Consider the following 23790-nt stretch of genomic DNA (forward strand, 5'->3'; position numbering starts at 1 on the left):
TACACTAGCATTTGACAAGTGTCTGCACTAGCGTTTGACCAAATTCTTGGGCACCATAGCCTAGCCAAGCTGACACACAAAATTTAACAATCACAGATGACGAAGACGGCATCAACCCAAGAAGAGGCCAACGGTGGGGCAAGACTAGATGGTGGGAGAGGACTGAGAAGGCAGTGATAAGCTTATTTTCATGTGCTGGAGGAAAGCCCGGCAAGAGTGTTCTATAAAGAGCAGAGGGTGTAGAGAGATCTGCTCCACTGAAGAGATCTCAGCCCTGGTCCCAGGGCCAGAGTGACTCAACCAGGCCTATAGTCAGGGCATGAAAGGAGGGTGGGGGCAGGCCCCCATTGTGAGGTCCAGGTGGAATGCTCAGCCCGCACTGACCCCAGCCCTGGCTGATCTTCAACCCCATCCACGCCCCCCACCCCCCACCCTCCTACCAGGAGTGTGCCCTCTGACTTACACCTCCTGTTTGAGAGCAGACGCCTGCAGAACCAGTGGAGGTCACGAGGACACGGCCTCCCTCAACTCCCAAGGTCAGGTTGAAAAAGTTCTCTGAGTAGATAACTCTAAAAAAAGGGAACACGATAAGAACTCAGAGATCTGAGTTCTCGGAACCTGATGAGAGGAATGCAGTCTTGGGTTCTTGAAGGACTACAGTCAGGAAAATTCAAGGAGCCGGAGAATAGAGGTGTGGGCACAGAGGGGGCACTGCCAGGGGATTTGGAATAGGGGACCTGAGTCACCAAAAATAGAAACTCTAAGCTATAGTGAGCCAGGTGCTAGGACAAGGGAGCCCCGGGGCCAGTAGTTAGAGAAAGGCTCTGAGCACATAGGGTTGGAAGAAATTGTGGTCCAGTATCCAAGTGTTCAAGAGAGAATGTCCCCAGGAGAAGGCTGACAGGCTAAATCCAGGTGTGACCAAGATCCCATGGCAAAGGCACCCTGGCCAGGAAGGTGAGTGATGAGTTTCCATTCAACAGATATTCCCTGGTTACCTCCTTGTACTGCACCAGGCCCTCTGCTGGATGCTGGGGCATCACACAGTCCCTGCCCTCAATGGAAAGTGAACAAAACAACGTTAAAGAGCTAAAAACTGCACGGAGCCAGGTGAATGCTGACAGAGCAAAGGTCTGCGGGGGAGGACTAGAGAGCAGTGATCAGCTTGCCAAGGATGAAGGGAAGCTTCAGAGAGGAGGCACCTTGACAGGGAAGTTGGCCAAACAGAGAAGGGGCCAGTACATTCCAGGCTGAGGCAGGGCCTGTCCACAGGCCTGGAGGCATGGAGAGCTGAGCCTGTTAGAGCAGAGAGGGCAAGGAGGAGGGCATAGCCTCTGACCTCACAATACCCAGAGCCCACTGGGCCAGCCTTGCCACTTGCAAACTCTGGGGCCCTTCTCCAGCCCGGGCAAGGCCCGGGGCCCTGGGCAGCCTCCAGGTGCAGTGCCCTCCCGTGGGCTGCACCCTTCCTGCTGCCCTGGGGCATGTCTTTACTCACCAATTATGAGGGGCTTCGGCATCAGATAGAGAGGCTGGTGCGGGAAAATGAGGAACTGAAGAAGCTGGTGCGGCTCATTCGGGAGAATCACGAGCTCAAGTCGGCAATCAAGACGCAGGCGGGTGGCCTGGGCATCAGCGGGTTCAGCAGCGGGCTTGGCGAGGCAGCGGCTGGCGCTTCTCAATGCCAGGGTAACCGTAAGAGGCCTGAGTTCAAGAAGATTGGGGAGGGAAGGGTGAGGCTGCAACAAAGAGGAGAAATTCTGTGTGGTGGGGTCTTGGGGAGTCATGCAGAGAGGGGCACAGATAGTAACAAACTTATGGGAAGGTGGCCCCACCATGACGGGAGGGTGACACAGGACCATCAGGATGAAAAGACAAAACTAGGCACCAGTTCCACCCACCTGATGGTAGGAGCCCCTGCCCGCAATGCTCCCCTTGGCTAAACTCCCAAGCAGCTCCATAGACTGAGAATTTCCCCAGCTCCAGAATCCAAATATGCTGCCCTACTGGGTCCAATACGTCACTCACCCCCAGCCTCCCCACCCCTCTCCTCCATCCCTCACCCTTAGTCCCCCCACTTCTCTCCCCCATTACTCTCCACTTAGAGATGGCCAATAGGCAATTGACAACCCGTCTAGAAGCCGAGAAGAAACAGAGACTGAAGCTTGAGGTTTGGGAATCAGTGTTCGACAGAGCCCTGGGGCTGGAGAGGATTTACAGAGTAGGGTGAGACAGTAGAATGGGCAAAGAAGTTACAGGTATTCGCAGAAAAGCAGGTGAAGTGAAGATGTGCAGGGTTAGGCCTGGGGCATACGCACTGAGCCAGGAGGGTGCTCAGCGGCCAGGAGCCCGGAGAGGCTGCACAGCAGAGTGTGGTGACAGGATAAGGTGAGGTGCCGGAAGAATGGAAAGCTGTGGGCAGAAAGTGGTTGGCAAGGAAGATATGAGAGGGGAATTTCTAGTGGTGGTAAGGTCCTATGTGTGGCAATAGGAATCAGAGGCTGTCAGTGTGTTGGTGAAGGTTACACAGGGTGAGGAGGTGACAAACGGCGGTTGTTACATCCACATTTCTCCCCCTCCCTATGCTGTCCTTCTTGTCCTGGAGAAGGCTATGTGCTCCCTTCTCCAAGGCAGACTTCTCCATGCGCGCTCAGAGCCCAGCCACCCCTGCAGTGACCTGCCCCGTCACAGGCCCTGCACTTCGTCCTCCCTGCTGGCCACCCACCTCTGTCCACAGTCAGGCCCGAAAACATCCTCCTTCCCCGAGAGGAGGACTCTGCTCTTTCAGCCCTGCCACTTAAGCCTGTACAGCTTGGAAGTGGACCCTGACACTCTGCTGTTCTAGAAAGTCACAGGTGGCTTCCCAGGTGCCACATCCTTCTCAACCTCTGCACGGCATTTGGGACTGATAGCCCTCCTTTTTCTGAGTTCCAAGAGCACCTGCAGCCGAGCCGTCCACTTGCCGGCTCAACTTAATTGCTGCTGCTCCCAGGCTGGCTCAGGCCCTGCCCTCCACTCCCAGGCAGCCTGCCCACCATGGGCTTCAACCTTACACTAGAAGCGAGATCACCTCAGAGGATCTGCAGGCCTAATGAGTCCCTGGAACTTAGCTCACTCCCAACTAGACACGTTTCTGATTAAGAACTGGGCCTCTCCATTAGGACACTAACCCCCCAGGTCCTTGCTCCTTCCCCCGCTGACCTACTTCCAGCTCAAAGCTGTCTTCCCTTTACTCTTGAAAGCTGCCTCCCTCGACTCCCTACTCACTGGGTTCCCTGCCATGCAACCTGGCTGTGGCATGGGGCCTGTCTGCACAGCCCCCTCTTGCTGACCACAAGCATACAGGTTCCTCTCCTTTGAAAAGTTATATTGCTACTGACTTGGAGACAACAGACAGTGTGACAAAAATACTACTTGTGGGGAGGCACAACGGTTAAGAAAGCTCACAGTTTAAGAACCCAGACTCTGGTTTCCTACTCCCAGGCTAACCAAGCAAGCCTGCTCATTTTCGGTTTGACTCTTAAGAACATCCCTGCGCCACTTCTTGTCTTCCACCTCCTGAAGAGTCAAGCTCAGGGAGTTAGGAAAGGCTCTGAACGAGGTGAGCCCAGACAGCTGGTGGCGAAGGGGAGGGGGCATTCCAGGAGAAGGAGCAGCTCGTGCAAAGGCCTGGACCTGGGGGTAGCAGGAATGAGAACTAGATCAGTGTGGCTAAAGCCCAGGCTGTTTATGTGTGTGGTGAGTGTGTGGTGGGTGTGTGAAAGTGTATGGGTGTGGGCGTGGAGTGGGGTGTGTGAGCATGTGTGACGTGAATCACCTGTCTGTTGTCTCAGAGGCATTAGCAAGGGGGGGGTGTGAGCACGTGAATGTGGTGTGCAAGTGTATGTGGCCTGTGTGTAGTGTGTAGTGTGATATGTGTGTGTGGATTGGGTGGTATATGTATGGAATCTGTGGTGTGGGTGTGTAAATGACTGGAGTGTGTGGTATGTGTGTATGTGAGAATATGTACGAGTATGTGGTATGAGTACTTTGAGAATATATTGTGTATCAGAAAATGTGTGTGGCTATGTGCGTGAATATGTGTGGTATGAGCATGTGAGAGTGCAGTATGTGTGATGTGTTTTGTGAGTTGTGCGTATGATAGTGCGTGAATGTGTATCAGTATATGTGGGGTATGTGTGTGATGTTTGTATTTGAGTGTGTGTGTGTGGTGTGTTTGTGTGTGTTGGGGCCAGTGAGAGGTGAACAATGCAGCTGAAGAGGTCAGCAGGGCTCAGATTGCCAAGGACCGCAAATGACGTGTGGAGGAGCTTTGACTTGCTCCTAAAGACAATAAGCAGACACTGGTAGTTTCTAACAGGAAGTAATCATGTTTGTGCTTCACTCCAGCTGCTGTGGGGAAAATGGATTCAGGAGAGACAAGAGTGAGGCAGGGAGATGGGTTAGACTGAGGGTCTTGCAGCCATCCAGGTGGGAGATGATGGTGTGAACCAGCGGTGGAGAGAAATCAAGCTATTTAGTTAGAAAACTAACTGCCTGGATGTGAGGGATGAAAAAGAGAGAGTGTGAATGTGTCTGCTGCACAGGTGTCTGCTGAGGTGGCAAACTCCCTGAGACTGCAGACTCTCCAGCCCCAGCCCAGCCATGACAGATCCCTGCAGTTGCCTCAGGGGATCTTTCTCTGGCCACGTCCTCACCCTGTCTGTTCCCCAGCCCTTTCCTTGTGACTTACCTTCCTCATCAGGCTCTTATTCAAGTCAGTTTGCTCTCCTGAACTCAATCTTCAGTTCCTCTTTCTGGGCCCACCCTTCCCTTCCCTTGTACTCTTGTACACAGCGCTACCTCCTAACCCCTCCAGTCCAGAGCTCTGGCCCATCCCATTTAGGAGGAACATGGGAGGAAACACAGCTTGGGCTTGTAGGTGCTCACAAGCGTGTGTGCCAGGCCCCTCGCAGCGCAGGACCAAGCCCAGGCGGGAAGAGAAGGGATGCAGGATGAGGGTCAGGGGCCAGCTCTTGCCAAGCCACCACATTCTGGCACAGAAACTCCAGAAAGTACAAGAATCCTAAATTCAAACCTGACCTTCCAGGTTGTTACAAAGGTTTATTTGTCAGGTGAGAACACAGAACATAATTCAACAGCTTGTTAGCTTGACTGGTAACTTTTACCTATTTTGAGATATGGTATGTGGGCCTCCCATTTGTGCTCTTACCCAAGGTGAGCCTGGGAGAAGGAAATGCAGTTTTGGAGGGATGGAATGAGTTGTATTTGGGACAAACTGACTTTAAGACATTCACATGACATCCACAGGGAGTGTCCAGGAAGCAGTGGCAACACGAGCCTGAAGCTCAGAGGAGAGATCAGGGCTAGAGAGCAAAGATTCACGAGTTGTTGATAAGGGAAGCTGCAGGAGAGGGCGAGACCATCTGGGAAGAGACAGAACAGGAAGAAGAGGCTGAGGGACAAGTCCTGAGTCAGGGCGGGTAGAGAAGCTGGCAAAGGAGCAGCCAGAGGACAAGGGAAACTTCAAAAGCGTAATGGCTTCAAAACAGGCTCCAAGGGAGCAGAGTGTCAACAGTGTAGCGGCTGCCGGGAGGTCAAGCAAGAAAAGTGCTAAAAAAAAAGTGCTAATGACTTGGCATTAATGACCTCGGTTAGAGCGATTCCAACCCCACCCGAGGTGGGAAAGGCCCACTGAGCGAGCAGAGGGGTGAGAGAAAAAATGGAGAGAACAGAACTGAGTTTATGAAGTCTGCCTTTGGGTTGGGGGCAGTAGCTGGAGAGGAGCATGGCATTCGGAGCTTCTTTTCCAGATGGCAGAGACCTGATTTTGCTGATATGTGGAGGGCAGGAGCCAGGAGAGACTGTTGGAAGCTGTGAAAGAGAAAAGTGATACTTGATAGAGTGAGGGGTGCCCTTGGTGGAAGGAAGAGCGTCTCCTCCACTGTCAGGGCAGAGGAGGAGGGAAAGGGTGGGTGAGAAGGCCGGGCGGGAAGCTGAGGAAACTCCAGAACCATGGCCTCAATTTCCTCTGTAAAAACCTCATTCTCTACGAGCAAGGGTAGAGAGAGGAAGATGGAGAACGTCTGACACAGAGTGAAAATGGCAGAAGGAACTGAGAGGAGCACCTGGGAAGTCTGTCTGTCTGTGAAATGGGCCCAAACGGCGCTGGCGTCTGCGGATTGTGAGGCAGCAGCCACAGCCTTCTCCAGCAGCATTTGGTTGGTGGGGTGGGAGCAGGAGTCGGGGGGCAGGCGGGCGGAGCTGCTGACGACTCAGCAAGAGTTTGAGCACAGCACAGAGGGAAGCAGAGACCGGCTGGGCTGTCGGATGGGGAGAAAATAAAGAGGCTACTGTACTAGGGACCTAGAGAGGCTCGAAGGCCAGGTGGCCGGGAGTGATCCTCTGAGCAAGGCAGACAGTACAACCTCACGGTCAGAGCGGGTATGCTGAGCAGCAGGAAATCAGTAAACGTTGGCCGTTGGCTGAATTAACTTCCCAGGAAAGAAACGGGCGCCAAGAGGTTCAGGTCTTGGTCCAGTGAACATGGCAGGTGGGAGGCGGAGCCAAGATGGACTTAGGCTGCAGGGCCTCCTGCGCCTGCACTGGGATGTCCTGGGAGGCGTAAGACCGACCAGGAGGCAGGGCTGTTGGCGTAGAGAGGAAGTGAGGGCCAAACTGAGCGCTCAAGTCACTAAAACACTGACTGCGCCAAAGACTGGCTCCTGCGCCCACTGGTCAGACCCGGCTCCTCCACACACAGGCGGTCAGGACAGGAAAAGCTGCCAGGGCAGGGTGGCCGGGGGCTCTGCTGCTCTTCTCGCCTGGCACCCTCCCCACTGCCCACCCGACGCTCACCCAAGCCCATCCTCCTCCCCGCACCCACTGCTGCCCTGTCGCCCCTGTCTTCTCTTCCTTTTTTCAGAAGGGCCTTTGACACCCTGCTCCCCACCACCTCCTTCTCCTCAAGGTCTGTGCTCCCACTCAGGACCCCCTCCCCCCACTCAGGACCCCATGCCCTCCCTCAGGACCCCGTCCCTCCCCTCTCAGGACCCCATCCCCCCTCAGGACCTGTCATCATCCCCCTTGCTCTGTCCCCCTCCTGCAGCCCCAGCCGTCTTGGAACCCTCAGCTAGAGCCGCCTTTGCTCACCGGTCTCCCCTCGGTGGGTCCAGGTTCCCTCGGCGTCCGCCCACCCGCATTGAAAGCAGCAGCTTCCCGCCCAAACCCTCGGGCCCCGCCCCCTCACGGTCGCGCCCCCTCGGGCCACCTGCCGCGCCGCCCCCGACCTGGGCTGCTGCAGCCTCTGTCCCCGTGTGGACTGGGGTCTCGGCTGCCTGGCCGCCCCTGTCCGCGGTGGGCCTGGCCTGGTCCTAGCGCGCCGACGTCCGCACCAGAGGGAGGGCGCCGAGGCCACAGAGGCCGCAGACGGTGGGCGAGTTGGGGGGGACCGCTGCGAGAGCCGCTGCAGCCCAGAGCCGGAGGCCGCGCGCGGGAGATGGGCGCACAGGACCGCCTCACGGAGCATGTCCCGAGCGAGGCGCTGAGCCGGGGACTCCCGAGTGGGGCCGCTCCCAAGTCCCGGGTGGCAGCGGGAAGGCTGGAGCTGTCCCTGCGAGGAGTAGGCTTGGGAAGGAAATCACAAGTTTGGTTAAACAGTTTAAAACATTGTAAACTGCGTTTGTGAACGTAAGACGTTTGCTTTTCTCTTTAACTTCAACTATCTGATGTAACCAACCTTCCTGGACCCTAATTAATTCTCACATATGAAATATATAAGTGCAACTGAGGAAATTAATAAGAGAAACCTTAACCAAACTGAAGTCAGAGATCCCTGCAGAGGAGCTCTCACCCCGGCCTCATATCACCCATTACGCCAAACAGGAAGAGACAGGCGTTTGCGTCTCCCACAGGAAGTACAAGCGCTGTACTAGGAAGGAAGATTTCTCTCCCCACCCAGCAACAGCCCAGCCAATCAGAAACACCACAGCTCAGCCAATGAGAAGCCTCCACACTCAGCCAATGAGAAACACTGCAGCTGAGCCAATGAGAAGCCTCCATACTCAGCCAATGAGAAACAACACAGCTCAGCTAATGAGAAGCCACCACACTCAGCCAATGAGAAGCCATTTCCGCCCTGAACTGTTACTGTCCCCCAATGGACTTCCCTTTAGAACAGCCCTTCCTACTCCTCCTTGTTCTCTATGAAAGCAGCTCCCCTGCTTTGTTGGCCCAGTTTGCCTACGGTTTCACATAGCATTCGCGTCTTGTACTGTAATTCTTTTGGCTGTTCCCGAATAAACTCGTTTTGAGGATAAAATAACAGGTGAATTTGCTTTTTAAGTTGACACAGCAAATCTAAAGTTCTCTTTAAGGTTCTAATACTGCACCTAAACCTAGAAAGATTTCAACTCACAAATCTAATTCAATTGAATATAAATTCTAAAAAAAAAAAAAGTTAAAACAATTAATCACTTGTACATTTTGCATTAGAATACAAAGCTGTAGGACTGAAATTTCAACAGAGACTTGGCCCTTAGCTCCTGTTAGCTCAGAACACTCCTATTCACATCTGATGTCCCAGCACAAATATTACTAGTGTTCCCCATCTGCCAGCCAGAGATGTCGGCAAGGCTGCTTCTGAGATTCTCCTCGGTGACCCTGATGGGTCACAACCCCGATGGACACTGTGTCCATGACTGAGGCCATTATAGTCTTGGCTCTGAGCAATGGACACACAGTTGTCCATCTGCTGTGCCCGCAGAGCATGCAATGCCACCCAGGGGTGCACTAAATTAGCCCCTGAACCATGAATCTGTCTTTCCCCAAATGCCTGTGACTCCAATTAATCATTTTTTAAATAACAACTTTGTTGAGATATAATTCACATCCCCTACAATTCACCCACTTCAATGGTTTTTTGTATATTCACAGATATGTACAAACATCACCACAATCAATTTTAGAACACTTTCATCACCCCACTACCCATCCCTCCTCAGTTCTAAGCAACCACTAATTTACTTTCTGTTTTTATAGATTTGCCTATTCTGGACATTCCATGTAAATGGAATCACAGGTCTGCAGCTTTTGTGACTGGCTTCTTTCATTTAGCATAATATGTTCAAAGTTTATTCATCTTTTAGCATGAATCAGTACTTCTAGGTGGGATTAAGGGGTTTTCATTTTGTTTTGTTTTTCTGGATGAATAGTATTCCATCAATGGATGTACTACATTTTGTTTATCCATTCATCAGTTGACAGACTTATTTTCTCCTTTGGGCTATTACGAACAATGCTGCTATAAGCATTCATGTACAAGTTTTTATGTGGATGTATGCTTCCATTTCTCTTGGGTATATATCTAGGAGTAGATTTGCTGGGTTGTATGGTAACCCTCTTTAACTGTTTGAGGACCTACCAGATTGTTTTCCAAAGTGGCTGCACTATTTCACATTCCCAACAGCAACAAATGAGCATTCCAATTTCCTCACATCCTTGCCAATACTTCTTATCTGACTTTTTAATTATAACCATCCTAGTGGGTGTGAAGTGGTATCTCATTGAGATTTTGATTTGCGTTTCCCTGGTGACTAATGAAGTTGAGCATCTTTTCACACACTTATTGGCCATTTGTATATCATCTCTGGGAGATGCCTGTTCAGAACCTTTGCTCATTTTTAGATTGGGCTATTTGTCCTTCTATTATTGAGGTGTTAAGAGTTCTTTATATATTCTGGATACAAATTCATTATCAAATATCTGACTTGCAAATATTTTCTCCCATTCTGCGCATTGTCTTTTCACTTTCTTGAGAGTGTCTTTTGAAACATAGAAGCTTTTTATTTTTATGAAATCTAACTTACCTATTGTTTCTTTCGTTGCTCATGCTTTTGGTGTCATATCTAAGACTCCATTACCAAATCCAATTTTATAGTTTTAGCTCTTATGTTTAGGCTTTTGATCCATTTGAGTTAACTTTAGTACATGGTATAGGATAAAGGGTCCAACTTCATTCTTTTGCACATAGATATCCAGTTTTCCCAGCACCATTTTTTGAAAAGATTATTCTTTCCTTAATGAATATTTTTGGCACCCTTGTTGAAAATCAGTTGACCATAGATGTATGGGTTTATTTCTGGGCTCCCTATTCTAATCCATTGATCTATATGTCTGTCCTTATGCCAGTACCACACAGTCTTGATCACTGTAGCTTTGTAGTAAGTTTTGAAATCTGTAAGTTAGTCCTCTAACTTTCCTCCTTTTTCAATATTGCTTTGGCTATTCTGGGTTCCTTGCAATTCCATGTGAATTTTAGGATCAGCTAGCTTGGATTCTGATGGGAATTACATTGAATCTGTAGATCAACTTAGAGAGTATAGCTATCTTAACAATATTAAATCTTTCAATACTGAACATAGGATGTTTTTCCATTTATTTAGATCTTCCTTAGTTTCTTTCAACAATGTTTTTAGTTTTCGGTATAAGTTTTGCATTTCTCTTGTCAAATTTATTCCAAAATATTTTGTTCTTTTTTTCGTGCTGTTTTCTTGATTTTATTTTTGCATCGTTCATTGCAAGTGTTTGGAAATACAACTGACTTTTGTTGACCCTGATGCATCTTGCACTCTGTATTCTGCGGACCACACAACTCCTTCAGATAGTAACACGTTATCTAATTTTATTTTGGATCTCACGTGGCTGTCTCAGTGGTCACAGTTTATAAACTCACTTTATAGACACAGTTCCTTCTGTGGTCAGATTAAGCTTTCAGTGCTTACGGGCACACACTCGAGTCAAATAGACCTCCATTCCTGTCCTGACCAATTTTTTTTTTTTAATCATCAAATTTCACCTCTGCTTACATACACATCATTTTCTTTATATTTATTGAACACTTTCCATAGCTCAAGCACTGTTCTGGGCACTGGGAAACAGCAGCAAACTGGCAAACCCCTGCCCTCAAGGAGCTTCAGTCTAATGGAGGGAGACAGGACAAACCAATAAGTGAGTGTAGAGCGTCTTAGAGAGAAATCAGTGCCTAGGAGGAAACAGTCCAGGAGAAGGGGAAGGAACAGCTGAGGTAAAGGAAATTGGTGATTTTAGATGGAAGACCTCACTGAGAAAAGATGGATGGAAGTGTGGGGGCCGGCTGTGTACACTGGAAGAGTGTTCCAGACAGAGAGAACAGCCAATGCAAAGGCAGAAGCAAGTGTGTGCCTGGAGCATTTGAGGAACAGCAAGGAAGCCCAAGGGGCTGGAGCAGAGGGTGTGAGGGAGAGATCAGGGGGACATCAAGGTCAGAGAGTTGACAGGCCAGATCATGGGGGCCCTTGAACGACTTAGCACTCAGAATGAAATGGCGGGCTCCCATTTTAATGGGAACACTCTGGCTGATGTTTGAGGAAAAAATCCAGCATCAGGAGACCAGCCAAGAGGCTCCTGCAATAATCCAGGCAGGGTAATATTGGTGTGGACCAGGTTGGGGCGGTGCTCGTGGTCCAGGTGCTTGATTCTGGATGTGTTTGAAGGTGTTGCAGGCAGACTGGATGCAGGGCATGAGTGAAAGAGAAGTGTTGAAGCTGACTGCACCATGTGGGGCCTGAGCTACTGAAAGGGCAAAATTGCTCGTTGACGACATGCCAGGGCTGCAGAGGGAGCTGAAGGAGTGCTAAGCCGGAGTCCCCAGAAAAACTCTGGGAAAAAGTGGGTCAGGCGGTTGAGGGTGTGAGTCTGGAGTCCAGCCTGAGTCGTGAGCAGGACATGTAGCTAGTCCCCAGTGCCCAAGCTGGATCGCTCACCAAGAAAGAGCAGACTCGGGGAACTTGGGGCTGCCCCAGGGCAGGCAGATGAGGTGGGACCAGCAGCACCTGGAAGAAGCCGGGTGACCAGGAACCCGAGCGCCCAACCAAGACAGGGTTTCAATAAGGAGGAGCTCTCCACTGTGTGAATGCCATCCACCAAGGAAGATGAAGCCTGAGGACTGAGTGCTGGATCCTGCAATGTGGGTCATCGGTGCCTCGATGAGTTTTGGGTGGATGGAGAGTGAAAGCCTGGTTGGAGAGGGTGTTGGAGGGAAGAAGGAAAGTGAACTGAGACAGTGAATGGGGACAACACCCCAGAGACATCCTAGAGGGACATCAAGGAGACCTGTGGGGGTATGGGGATCAGTGATGTGGAAACAGATCACCTAGGTCTCAGAGCCCCTGCAAGGACCTGGCTGTGCTGTGAGTGAGGCGCCACTGGCCCTCCTGCAGCTGCCTGGCTGTGCAGAGACAGATGACCCATGGCTGTCTTCTCTCCCGCCATCCTGAAGACACTGCCCAAGTGGTCCTTTCCCATATCATCCAGACCCTGGGCTCCTCGCAGAGGAAACAGAGGCCAAGAAGGACAAACGCCCCAACTCCAATCTCCATCCCATACTTCATCCCTCTCTCTTCCCCATCAGGGCTCTTTGACGTCTTTCCGAAATCTGCCCCACCAGCTGCTCCTTCTCTTTCATGTTCTTCCTCTCCATGGGCTCACAAGGTTTTCCGTCTCTTCGATTCTAAAGCAAAAATTTCCAAAAAGCTAAAACAAGAAATCATAAGAGAAAAGACTGGTTGATTTGATTATGCAATTTTAGTTTACTTGTTTGGAAAAAAAATAACAAAACTTAAAACAAAAATAAAGTGCTGGGACATCTTCCCACATATCGTGCGGCATAGCATCAGCAGAGATTTAAATGGCATGCCGGGGACCTCCAAAGGAATGTCAGAATGTTTCTGAAGGATCTTAAAAAAGATAGATTTGGCAGCATGCATTAAGAACTTCTAAAACGGAGCCAGCCTTGATGGCCTCGTGGTTAAAGTTCGGCATGCTCCGCTTCAGCGACCCGGGCTCAGTTCCTGCGAGTGGAACCACACCATTTGTCTGTTAGTAGCCACGCTGCATTGGTGTCCCACACAGAAGAACTGGAAGGACTTACAGCTAGAGTATACAGCTATGTACTGGGGCTTTGGGGAGGGGGGAAAAAAAGAACCTCTAATGTCTGTTTTCAGGGAAAAAATCAGTAATAAACATTTATGGAGTAGAATTATTTGTCATTGGGAAAATTGGAATCAATTCAAATGCCCAACAATTGGAATCGGCTCAATAAACAATGGCAGTTGCACAAGATGGAAACCCCTGCAGCCACCATAAGTGCTGTCTTCAGAGGATGCTGATGCTGGAGGCTGCGTGATGTGGGTCCAGAAAGAAGAGGTGGGGTACATAAGGACACGGGTGACCCACACAGCCACCACCCATTTGTGCGTGGCCTGGGAGCTAAGAATGGATTTTACGTTTTTAAATGGTTGAAAGAAAATCAAAAGAAGAATGCTATTTCATGACATGCAAAAGGACATGAAATTCAAATATTAGTGTCCATAATAAAGTGTTATTGACACACATCCACGCACATTCGTTTCCGTGTTGTCTGTGGCTGCTCTCGCATGACAATGGCAGAACTGAGTGGTTGAACAGAGACCAGATGGCCAGAAATATTTCCTACCAGCACTTTCCAGAATAGGTTCGTCCATCCCTGATCTATATAAATACGTGGAGAAAGTCTTCAAGGCAACACGGAGCTTTTCGGCATGACTGACCGTGGGGTGATAGGACTACCAGTGGTTTTTCATCTTTTTTTTTTACTTTTCTGTACTTCCATTCTTTCCCTGTAATGAGCATGTACTGCTTTTATAACAAAAAAAGTGGACGTTTTCAGTTAAATTGCACACTCACGAAAACCTCCCCTGTACCCTCCCCCAGCTGCTGTGCCCCTAGGGACCTTCTCCCCTTAACGTGGTCTTTCAAGGGCACTCTCCTCGAGAACCCAAGGAAAATGGGCTTCCAGACCCCCATGTGGGGTCCCAGAAGTATGAAGCGTGTCTGGGCCAAATGGCCCTCTTGCACCTGCATCCATTGTTCACCGAGACACCTCGGGCAGGAGCCAGGCGCACCATCAGCGCCACTTGAGCTCTGCACCTGTTCTAGCTCTGGCCTCCTTGAGAGTCCCCCACCTGGTGAGGCTCAGCTGTCCCTGAAAGGACAGTGGTCAGGAGGTCCAGGCCCACTCCTCCCTACCAGGAAGCGGAGGGGTCAACCTGGCAACCTGGGGGTCCAGCTGCCAGAACACCTTCCTCTCCTCAGCAAGAGTCATCAGCTCAGTGCAGTGGGCACATTTGAGAGGCAGGCAGCTGTGAAAAGTCCTTGTGGCTGGAGGGCAGTTGTCAGCGCCCTCAGAGGACCAGGAGATGAGGGGCCCAATCTTCATCTGAGATCCGCTGAGCCGCCCCACAGATCTCCCTCGGAGGTGGACAGGTCATTGTCCGGCCCATCTAAGAGATGAAGCTCAGAGAGGGTTGGTCAGCCCATCAGAGGCAGACGGGCACCTTGGCCCAGGCCCTGCCACAGTAGGGAGAGAGCCCCCACCCTCCAGGGGTCTGCCTGGGGTCTCAGTGCTTTCTCTGTGTCCCCCAGGTGTCTTCCTGTCCCCGTCCCCGACAGCAGCAAGCGAACCTGTCCTGGAAGAAGTGGGGATGGTGACTCTGGCACCTCTGGCCGACATGCTAAACAGTCCACAGCCCAGCCCTGCAGCCGGCCCAATCATGAGCCCCCTGACGGGCCCTCTCAACACGCTGCTGCCTGGCTCAGGGCCCATGCCGCAGAGCAGCCCACTCACCAGCCTTCTGACTGGCCCCCTCAGCAGACACCTGGCCAGCCCCATGGGCCTGCCCTCGACTGGCTCTCTGACTCCAAGCAGCCACTTGGCCAGCCCCATGGCAGTGCCCCCAGCGGGCACACTGGCCAGCCCCATGGGCCTGCCCTCAACTGGCCCCCTGACTCTAAGCAGCCACCTGGCCAACCCCATGGCAGTGCCCCCGGCGGGCACACTGGCCAGCTCCATGGGCCTGCCTTCCACTGGCCCCCTGACTCCAAGCAGCCACCTGGCCAGCCCCATGGCTCTGTCTCTGGGCAGCCCCCTGCTCACCTCCACGCCTGCCCCTCTAGGCGTCCCTCAGAACCTTCTAGCCAACCCCATTAGTAATCTGGGGCTGTCAGAGGCCCCAAGGGTGCGGCTGGCAGAGCCGCTCCGAGGAAGCCCCTCTGGACACCATCCATCAGCTGGCACGAGGCCTGCTGCCACCTCCAAAGGTAGCCGGTGCAGGGGGAGGGGTAGCAGGGGGTCCTGAGGGGAGGGAGCTCCCTGTCCGGCCAGTCCCTGGTCCTGCATTACTCTAATCCTCCTCCTCTCCTTTTTGTCCCCCCATGTCACTAGTCCCACTCTCCACTGAGCACCCCCGGCCAAGCCAGGACCCAGAGCCCCTCAGCGTGGCGTTCGTGGGTGTGCCCATCCAGACCTCCACCCCCATCGGTACCGGGGGCACTCCTGGCCCTGTGACGGCCTTCTCCTACAGCACCTCAGACGCCCGGACCCAGCCTGGTGTCCCCCAGGGACAAGCAGTTCCTTCCTCTGACCCCACCTCCCCAACTGCTGCCCTCACTGTCACAGGCCTTGCCTCTGCCCCCACTCCCGCCCCCCAAGCTGCCACCAACCACACTCCCTCTAGTACGACCCACATTACCCAGTGCACCCCCAACTCCACCTGCCGGCCCTCAGCAACCTCCCACTCCCCTCCACGCAACCCTCTCTCCCCACTTCGAGCCTCATCCTCCCCAGCCTCTGTCAACAACAACCGGGGTGCACGCGTCTCGGAAACATCTCGGAAAAGCATCCTGGAGTTGGAGCGGAAGCTGGCCCACCGAAAGGCCAGCAAGTTCCCTGATGGCCCCCGAGGTCAGTGATGTAGTGGGGGTTCAGTGGGAGTCTGGTGGTCTCCCTTGCTGCCTTTGGAGACCTCTCTGGCACCCACCTGGGCTGCTGATCATGGCCACTGACCACTCTCTCCTCCCTTTGTTGTCCCCAGATTCGAAGCAGCTGGCCTGGGAGAGGCTGGTGGGAGAGATAGCCTTCCAGCTGGACCGCAGGATCCTGTCCAGCATCTTCCCCGAGCGCGTGCGCCTCTATGGCTTCACTGTCTCCAACATTCCAGAGAAGATCATCCAGGTGCGTGGCGCCCATCTCCCACTCACTGCCAGAGGGCCTGCCCCCGGCACCCGGCAAGGATGGGGACCAGGCTCTTGAGGGGCTGCTGGAGGGCCCTGCCTTCCCACCAGGCCAAGCGCATTGGAATCTGAGGGCACCCTGGGATGGAGGAAGCACAGTGCTCAGTCCGACTGGCCAGTGGGTGTCCAGGGCATCTGGCATCAGGAGCCTATGGTTCCAGCCTCACGGCCTCCCCAGAGGACAGGGCAGGGGAGGATGCTCAGCACAGTCAGGCTTGTGCCGTCCCACTTTGCCACTGCAATGGCCTCCAGGACCTCATCCCAGGGACCCTCCCCAGACTGGCAGAGCCGACATCTTCTCCCCTGCCCTGTTGGTGTCCTCAAGGGTCACTAGGGGGCACAGGGGAGGCAGCTCTCAGAGCCTATGAGTAGCTGGTGGGCTCACGGCCAGGGAACTCAGGCCCTGGTTCATTCCAGTGTATGCCCAGCATGCCATCCACTGCCGTTGAGGGACACAGAGGACGATGCTTTTCAAACTTGCTTAGGCATGTCTCCTTGCCACCATGTTGGGAGGCTCTCCAAGGCACAGAGGAGGAGGAGAAGCGGTAGCGGGCACAGGCTGCACTTGGCTGGACACTCAAGAGGAGCTGTCCGGAATGATCCCTCCCCCACCAACACGCCAACACGGGGTGGGACCCTGTGCCTGGGGGGCGGGGGGTGGGCAGCGCCTCCACGGCATTTTGGCCATTTGGGCTTCCCTTGGGAAATAGCCCTCTGTGCACCCAGCCACTCTCTCTCAGGCTGTCTGTATCTGTGGCTTGTAGATCTGGGCGTGTGATTGGGCAGGAATGATTTTTGGTTACAGTGGGTTCATCCATGTCCAGGTTTGAACTCGCCCTCCCCTTTCGTTCAGGTGTCCTTTGGTTAGGTTTTAATTTTAATGTGGTCAGAATTCTCCACCTTTTCCTTTACTGTTTGTACTTCTCATGTCTTGCTTAAGGCTGGAGTGGTGGGGGCACAGGGCAGCTGCCCAGCCCCGCCTCAGGCCCCTCTCCCAGGGCCCCATGTTTGGGCTCTCCCCAGCCCACCCTGCCCTCGTTGTGGAAGGGTGGTGGAGCCTGGGTGTCTCTCTTCTTGCAGTTCGCCTCCACTGCTCTTGGCCCCTTACTCTTCAATATGAATTTTAGGATCAGTCCGTCAAGTTCTGGGAAAAACCTACTTCAAATTTTTAGTTTTGTATTGCTTTACAGATTAAACTGGGGAAGTTTCACATCTTTATGATTTGGGGTATTTCTACATGCCCGTCATTTCTGTTCCTTGTGCCAGTGGAGCCCACTTTGGTCGTATTTGGTTTGATGACCCTTGACTCGTGTCCGGGACCACCACCGCCGCTGCTGTGTCATGAGTGCAGACTGACCGTGGCCATTTAAAAATCGACAAACAACTCAGGAGAAGCACCATATTTATGTCTCTAAAATGCTGCATCTGATATCTCGTTGGCAAAGACTACATTTCGTTATAAGCACAGGTCTAGTTGCCCACGTAGAATTAGGTATTAAACTATGAAGAGGTTTCCTACTGCTTGAAGGAGCCCGTTTGACTGAAGTTGATAAGCACACGTCGACCTTGGACGTCGAAGCTGGCTGTGCAAGTCCTCTGGTTCCCAGGCCTCTGCTCACTCACAGGCGAGTTATGGCTTACGCCATGGAATTCTGCAGTCACAGCACTGAACAGCAGCTCTTTAGAGAAGAGGCAGGAGGAGAAAATCAGAACGTATGGAAGGCAATCTTTTTGGTGTTTGAGGAGGTCAAGGAGCTTGGTTTCCCCCAAGCCAGTGCCTCAGCGGCCATCTTGGCAGCCTCTGGAGAGCCTGTGGCTCTCACAACAATACTCATCTGGTCACTCTGCCCAATGGCCACCGTTACCAATTCCAGAGCCGTTGCCCCCATTCAGCTTCCATCGGCGATGACCGGTGCTGCCAGGACCACACCCTTGCTGCCCAAGCTCCCAAGAAGGGGCTCCACTGGAGCCCACCTGCACAGAAGTTGCCTTCTGGACCCCGACAGATGCTCCCTGGCTGGCCCCGGCTGCCACTCATGGCAGGGTGACTCATGTCTGGTCACATCTGAGGATCATAAAGATGCATCCCCATCTTAAGGCCATCCTGCCTGCTTGGCTGGACCATTCATTGGTTCCTATATGCATCTAATTCCACTTTGCCCAGACTTTTATTTCCCTTCATCAAAACATCTTGTTTTTCTGCATGTTGAACTCCAATGTTGGTGGATGCTGGATCTCTAAATTCTATCCAGACCCACTAAACCTAGTGAAACCTGGTGGTGTTTGCTTCATGAATGCTGTTAGCTTTACAGCTGAAAATCTTTAATAGAGCTCCATTCAGTGAGGACTGGTTGACTTTTTTCACGGCAGTTGGCCATCTTTTTTAATAAATTCGCAGTTATGCCTTTTTTTTTTTTTTTTTTTGCTGAGGAAAATTAGCCCTGAGCCAACATCTGTTGTCAGTCTTCCTCCACTTTATATGTGGGTTGCCACCACAGCATGGCTGACTAGTGGTGTAGCTCCATGCCCGGGATCCAAACACACAAACCTGGGTCACTCAAGTGGACCAAGCTGAACTCAAACACTATGCCACAGGGCCGGCCCCAGTTATGCCATCTTTTAAGCCCAACTAAAAGTTGTCCCAGTGCACATGCCTGTCACCTCCTCTACCCAATTGCAAAGATCTGCTGCTCTATGGAAGATGCTCTGAGCTCCCTTCCTTTAGGCGCCCTGGTCCTAGGAGACCTGGAATCCAGCTGCACCAGTGTGAGGGTGATTGAGGGTGGCACCTTGTGACTGTGTCCAGTTGGGTCCATGGTGCACCCCGATGCTCTCCAGAGTCCCCCTCTCTGGGCTGCCTGCTGAGAATGCTTTTGATTTTCGTGTAATGATTTGTTATCTAGCTACCTTGCCAAAGCCTCTCGCTAGTTCTGATGGCCTATACGTCGTCTTGGCTTTTCTACATAGACAACCATCTTGTATAGTATTTAAAAGAAGCATACAACACGGCAACCTCATCCTGTTTCTGGCTTGACTGGGAACACACACTTCTAGTCTTCCCACGAAGTATGATGTGTGCTCCAGGCTTTTTGCGAGATCTTCTTTAGGCGAGTCAGAGTTCTTGGTTGCAGGTAACAGAATCTACACTAGCTAACGGGAGCAGAACGAGTTTGTCATAACAGTTTAGGCGGTTGGAGCAGCTCCAGGAAGGACACAAAATTGGGCTTGTTTGCTATACAGCCAGTAAAAATGCCAGCGCACAAGGGAATTTCCTAGAGGACACACTGTTGCCATCACTGCCCCGGGAACAGCATGCAGACACCCCGTCAGATGCCTGAAACTTGGTACAGCTGCCCCTGAAGAACTAGTGCCATAGCAATTGCACAATCCTGAAAACCTGCTCTCCCTCTGGGCACCACCTCCTCCAGGTGCTCACTTCACCTGGAAGTTCCACCCACATGCACCTGCTGGGCAGACATCCAGGTCGCAGGGCTACCTAAGCCACAGGGGAGTCTGGGAATGGTGATTTTAATCTTCCAGCCTGTTTGAGTTCAGGAAGGCACTAGCAGGCACTAAACTAGAAGCCAGAGAGGCCAGCTTCAGTATCGGCCGCATCAGACTGAGAAGTTTTCCCTCTTCCTCATTTGTTGAGAGTGTTTGGGTTGTTTTGTAATGATGAACAAACACTGAATTTTTTAGAATGTTTCTTCTGCCTCTCATTGAGATGAGCACGCGGTGTTTCCCCCACCTCTCCCCCCTTTTCTCTTAACATATTGAGACACACAAGAAGATAGTCTGGTCATAAACCACACGGCTTCCCTCGTGTTTTTTAATGCACTGGGACGCTCAGTTTGCTGTTATTTATGACTTATTTATGCAGCTTCACTAGTTTTTCAGAGACCGTGCCAAGCTGCTGTGACAGAAACGCAGGCCCTTCCATAACCCAGGTGTTCATCTCTCCACGGGGTCGTTCGGCCCTGCTGCCCACCGCCTCGCACGTGTGGGCGAGTCCGCAGTCCGGGAACGAGGCCCAGGGGGCGGAGCTCACAGTCCTACAGTCCTAGTCTCACCCCATTGGCTCGAACTTAGTGACGTCAGGCCTCAGGGCAGGAGGGCGAGACCGGTGAGCTCTGCCCGGAGTTTCATTCCCGAAAGGCAGGCGGGGGTGCCTGTCCTCTGCCCAGGAGTGTGTCCACTTTGCCCAATTTTGTCTTGCTGATCGTCTCTATTGATCCTTTGGATTCTGTTTCCTCATTTCTGCTCTTTATTATTTCCTTCCTTCTGCTTCCTATACGTTTGCTTTATTTTCTTTCTTGGGTTGAGCGTTTTAAGTCATTTTATTTTACATCTCTTTTGTTCTTAAATAAATACAGTCAGGGCAAGGAAGTTCCATCTAGCCAGGGAGATATTCAAAATATCTGACTGGTGCGAGAGGAACGCCAGCCAGCGTGGGTCCTGGAGCAGGACGCAGGGCCCAGGGAGCCGTCTCTGCCGTGTCGTCTGGTTGGGAATGCGGCAGGCTCACGGCCAGTGCGTCCGCCCCCAGCTCCAGCCTGCATCGGAGCGGCGCTCGGCTGCATCTCCCAGGGTTAGACAGATGGGCTTGGGGCTGTTCAAGTCGAAATATTTCACAAACCGCGCTGGATCTCCAATCCATGAATCAGTTAGGACGCACTTTCCAGTCTCCGTTACCTGAGGGGCGTTTGGCTGTCTTTTCATTGCCGATTTCTAACGCACTTGCCCTGTGTTCAGAGAATAAGGGCTGTACCACACTGATTCTGTGACGTTGGCTGTCGTTTCCCTTATCACTGGAGCATGGTGTTCCAGGACGGAGAGACCGGAAGATGAGAACGTGTGCGTGCTCTCTTGGAGGTGTGTGTGTATTTGCTCACGCCTCTTTTCTCTTCCACATCTAACACTAGGTCCTGCTGGTTCTCCCTGGAAAGATTTTTCCCATCTCCCGCTAAAGATTTTTCCCACATACGTAGCCACATCTACATTCTCTTGTCCTCCACTCCTATGTCCTGGTCCAAATTGCTGTCCCCTTACTGATCCACAGCTGCCCTCACCCCCCCAAATCTGTTCACTTCTGACTAGTACAGAGCATTCAGTGTACACCAAGTGCACACCAAATAGACACAGTCTTTGCCCTCGGGGAGCACACCCTCTCCTGGGGGAGCCTTCAATAAATAAGAAAAGCCGCAACTATGTATGAGGGAGGGGCAAGCACGACAGGTGCTAAGAGGGCAGAAGAGTTTGAGGGTGAGAGCTGGGTCCTGAGAGGGTGGTGCTACCTTGAAGTCTCCTCCCCACCCAGATCCTGGCAAACTTCAACATCCTAGGATGCCTTTCCCTTCCCTAGTCCTTTGAAACACAGTCTGTTCAATATGAGAGCCCTCAGATGTGTCCCATGGCATGAGGACCCTCATACGGCACCGGCCAGCACGGATGCAGTACTCAGCAGCCCCTGGCGACATTTCCATTAATCTTGAAAACAGCCCTGTCACATGGTGCTGTTCCCTCCATCTCACAGCAGGGAAACTGAGGCTCAGACCCAGTGTGGTGACAGAAGCAGCCGTTGAACCTGGCTTTCCCCATGGCCCCTTGCTCTGTGCTCTGCCTCCTGGCATTGTCCATGTCATGCATGCTGTTCCTCAGCCTGGAAGCTTCTTTCCCTCTGTTGTCCTGGTCCTCCAGACCTCAGCCCAGCACCCTCTCCCTCCAGGACGCCCTCCCTGAGGCAGGCTCAGTCCATCCTCAGGTCCCTGTGTGACTGCCCAGGTCACATGCCCAGGAGACAATGGCGGAAGAGGTGGAGAGCAGGGCTGACTTCATCGTGAGATGCTGGGGCATGCAGTCACTGCCTGGCTAGGGGGCACAGGTGGTGAAGAACCAGGTGGAGACTGACCCAGTTGCTGCCGGTCCCCAGGTCCAGGCATGGGGAGTGGGCCAGCAGGACCCCCCAGTCTGAGACTGAGGGTGCTTGGCTCTGGGCCTCAGGTCATCAGCTCAGCCTGAGGGGAGGGAAGGACCCTGGGCAGGGGGCTGTGTAGGCCCAAGTGTGCTAAGGATGCGGCCTGAGGTGACAAGAGCGGCCTGGAGAGGAGGCTGAGAGCTAGCAGGGCAGGGAGCCAGGAGGAGGCCTGCAAAAGCCCCTGAGTGGCGTCTCCTGGGTGAGGCAACCCTAGGGACATTAGGAGTCCCCCCTCATCTTTCCTTCACCTCCAGGCTCCCAGCCATGCTCTCTGTCCTCAGTTCCTTGTGGCCTCAGATCAGTCCCGAATCCCAGGTGGTGGGTGGAGCAGGTGATGGGTCTCAGGAACCGCTCCACTCAGGCCAGGCCCACCAGGCTCCCCCTACCCTATACCCCTCGGGGCCCCTCTCCCAGGGCCTCCAGGACACCTCCTTCGAGCACATTCCCTCTGATCGTGGTCCTCTCACAACCATACCCCCTCAGCCTCATTCACCCCTTGCCTGCCCGTGCACCTGTGTGGGGCAGGAGGGTCCCTGACGGATGCTCTCCCCTCAGGCCTCCATGAACCCCAGCAGCCACAAGCTGGATGAGGAGCTGTGCCAGACGCTCACACAGCGCTACGTGAGCATCATGAACCGGCTGCAGAGCCTGGGCTACAACGGGCGGGTGCACCCGGCGCTGACCGAGCAGCTGGTGAACGCCTATGGCATCCTGCGCGAGCGGCCTGAGCTGGCTGCGTCTGAGGGCGGCTCCTACACCGTGGACTTCCTGCAGCGTGTGCTGGTGGAGACCGTGCACCCCAGCATGCTCACTGACGCACTCCTGCTGCTCTCCTGCCTCAGCCAGTTGGCGCACGACGATGGCAAGCCCATGTTCATCTGGTGATGCCAGCCAGTGCCCACTGGCCAGGCTCGCTCTGCCCCACACCCTGGTGCACGGCCATTAAAGCTCCCCACAGATGCTGGCCGCAGGGCCTGCACCAGCACTCCTGGGTGGTGCCGCCTCATCTGGGGTGGCTCGCCAGCATCCCCCCCCACCCCGTACCCCTTCAGTCCTGCCTGCCCTGGGGGTCCATGCACATTCCAGGGCCCTTGGCAAGAGCCCCGAGATCAAAGAGACCAGCTGTCTGGCCAAAGGAGTGTTCCGAAGGCCCTAAGGCTCCCCTCGCCTGGTGGTGGGAGCAGCGGGAGCCCCTGAGACTCAAAGGGGGAAGAGCAGGAAGTGGGAAGGAGCCAAGCAGGCAGGGAAGGGCTGTGGCTGTGTCACCAGCACTGGTGACCTGCACAGAGCTGAGGCCTGGATGCAGAGCAGAAGGCAGAGATGGGAGTGAGACAAGGATGTGGTTGTGGGAGTCCCTCCTTCTGTACTAGGCAGGGACCAGGGGGGCAGCGGTGGGGGGGGGGGCTTCTGGACCCTCACTGAGGGCAGCAAGACATTAGAAGGAGAAAGAGCCAGGAGAAAGTATCCTCACTCCAACCTGCTGAGGGGCAAGCCCAGGGAGACAGGGCTTCTTCTCAAGGAGAAAAAGGCTGGATCCACAGGAGCCCAAGACTTGAGGTGGTGAGGGCAGCCCGTACCTGGTGCAGGGGCAGAGCTGAGGAGCACAGGCAGGAGGCAAAGCAGAGTAGAGCAGGGCGGAGGTGGGATGGGGATAGGATGGCACCGGAGGT

At 53.1% G+C, this 23790-nt stretch overlaps 1 protein-coding gene across 1 annotated transcript; it reads left to right on the forward strand.

Annotated features, from left to right (window-relative positions):
* Positions 1 to 1337: 1337 nt before the first annotated feature.
* SPATC1 (spermatogenesis and centriole associated 1) lies at positions 1338 to 23105 on the forward strand. Its single transcript, XM_070632307.1, has 5 exons — positions 1338 to 1689; positions 14500 to 15174; positions 15299 to 15817; positions 15948 to 16087; positions 22676 to 23105. Exons 1-5 carry the CDS (start codon positions 1485 to 1487, stop codon positions 23003 to 23005), a joined length of 1869 nt encoding a protein of 622 aa, XP_070488408.1. The 5' UTR covers positions 1338 to 1484; the 3' UTR covers positions 23006 to 23105.
* Positions 23106 to 23790: the final 685 nt, after the last annotated feature.

Source organism: Equus przewalskii, chromosome 8 (genome assembly GCF_037783145.1).
Source record: "Equus przewalskii isolate Varuska chromosome 8, EquPr2, whole genome shotgun sequence".
Classification (NCBI taxonomy): Eukaryota; Metazoa; Chordata; class Mammalia; order Perissodactyla; family Equidae; genus Equus; species Equus przewalskii.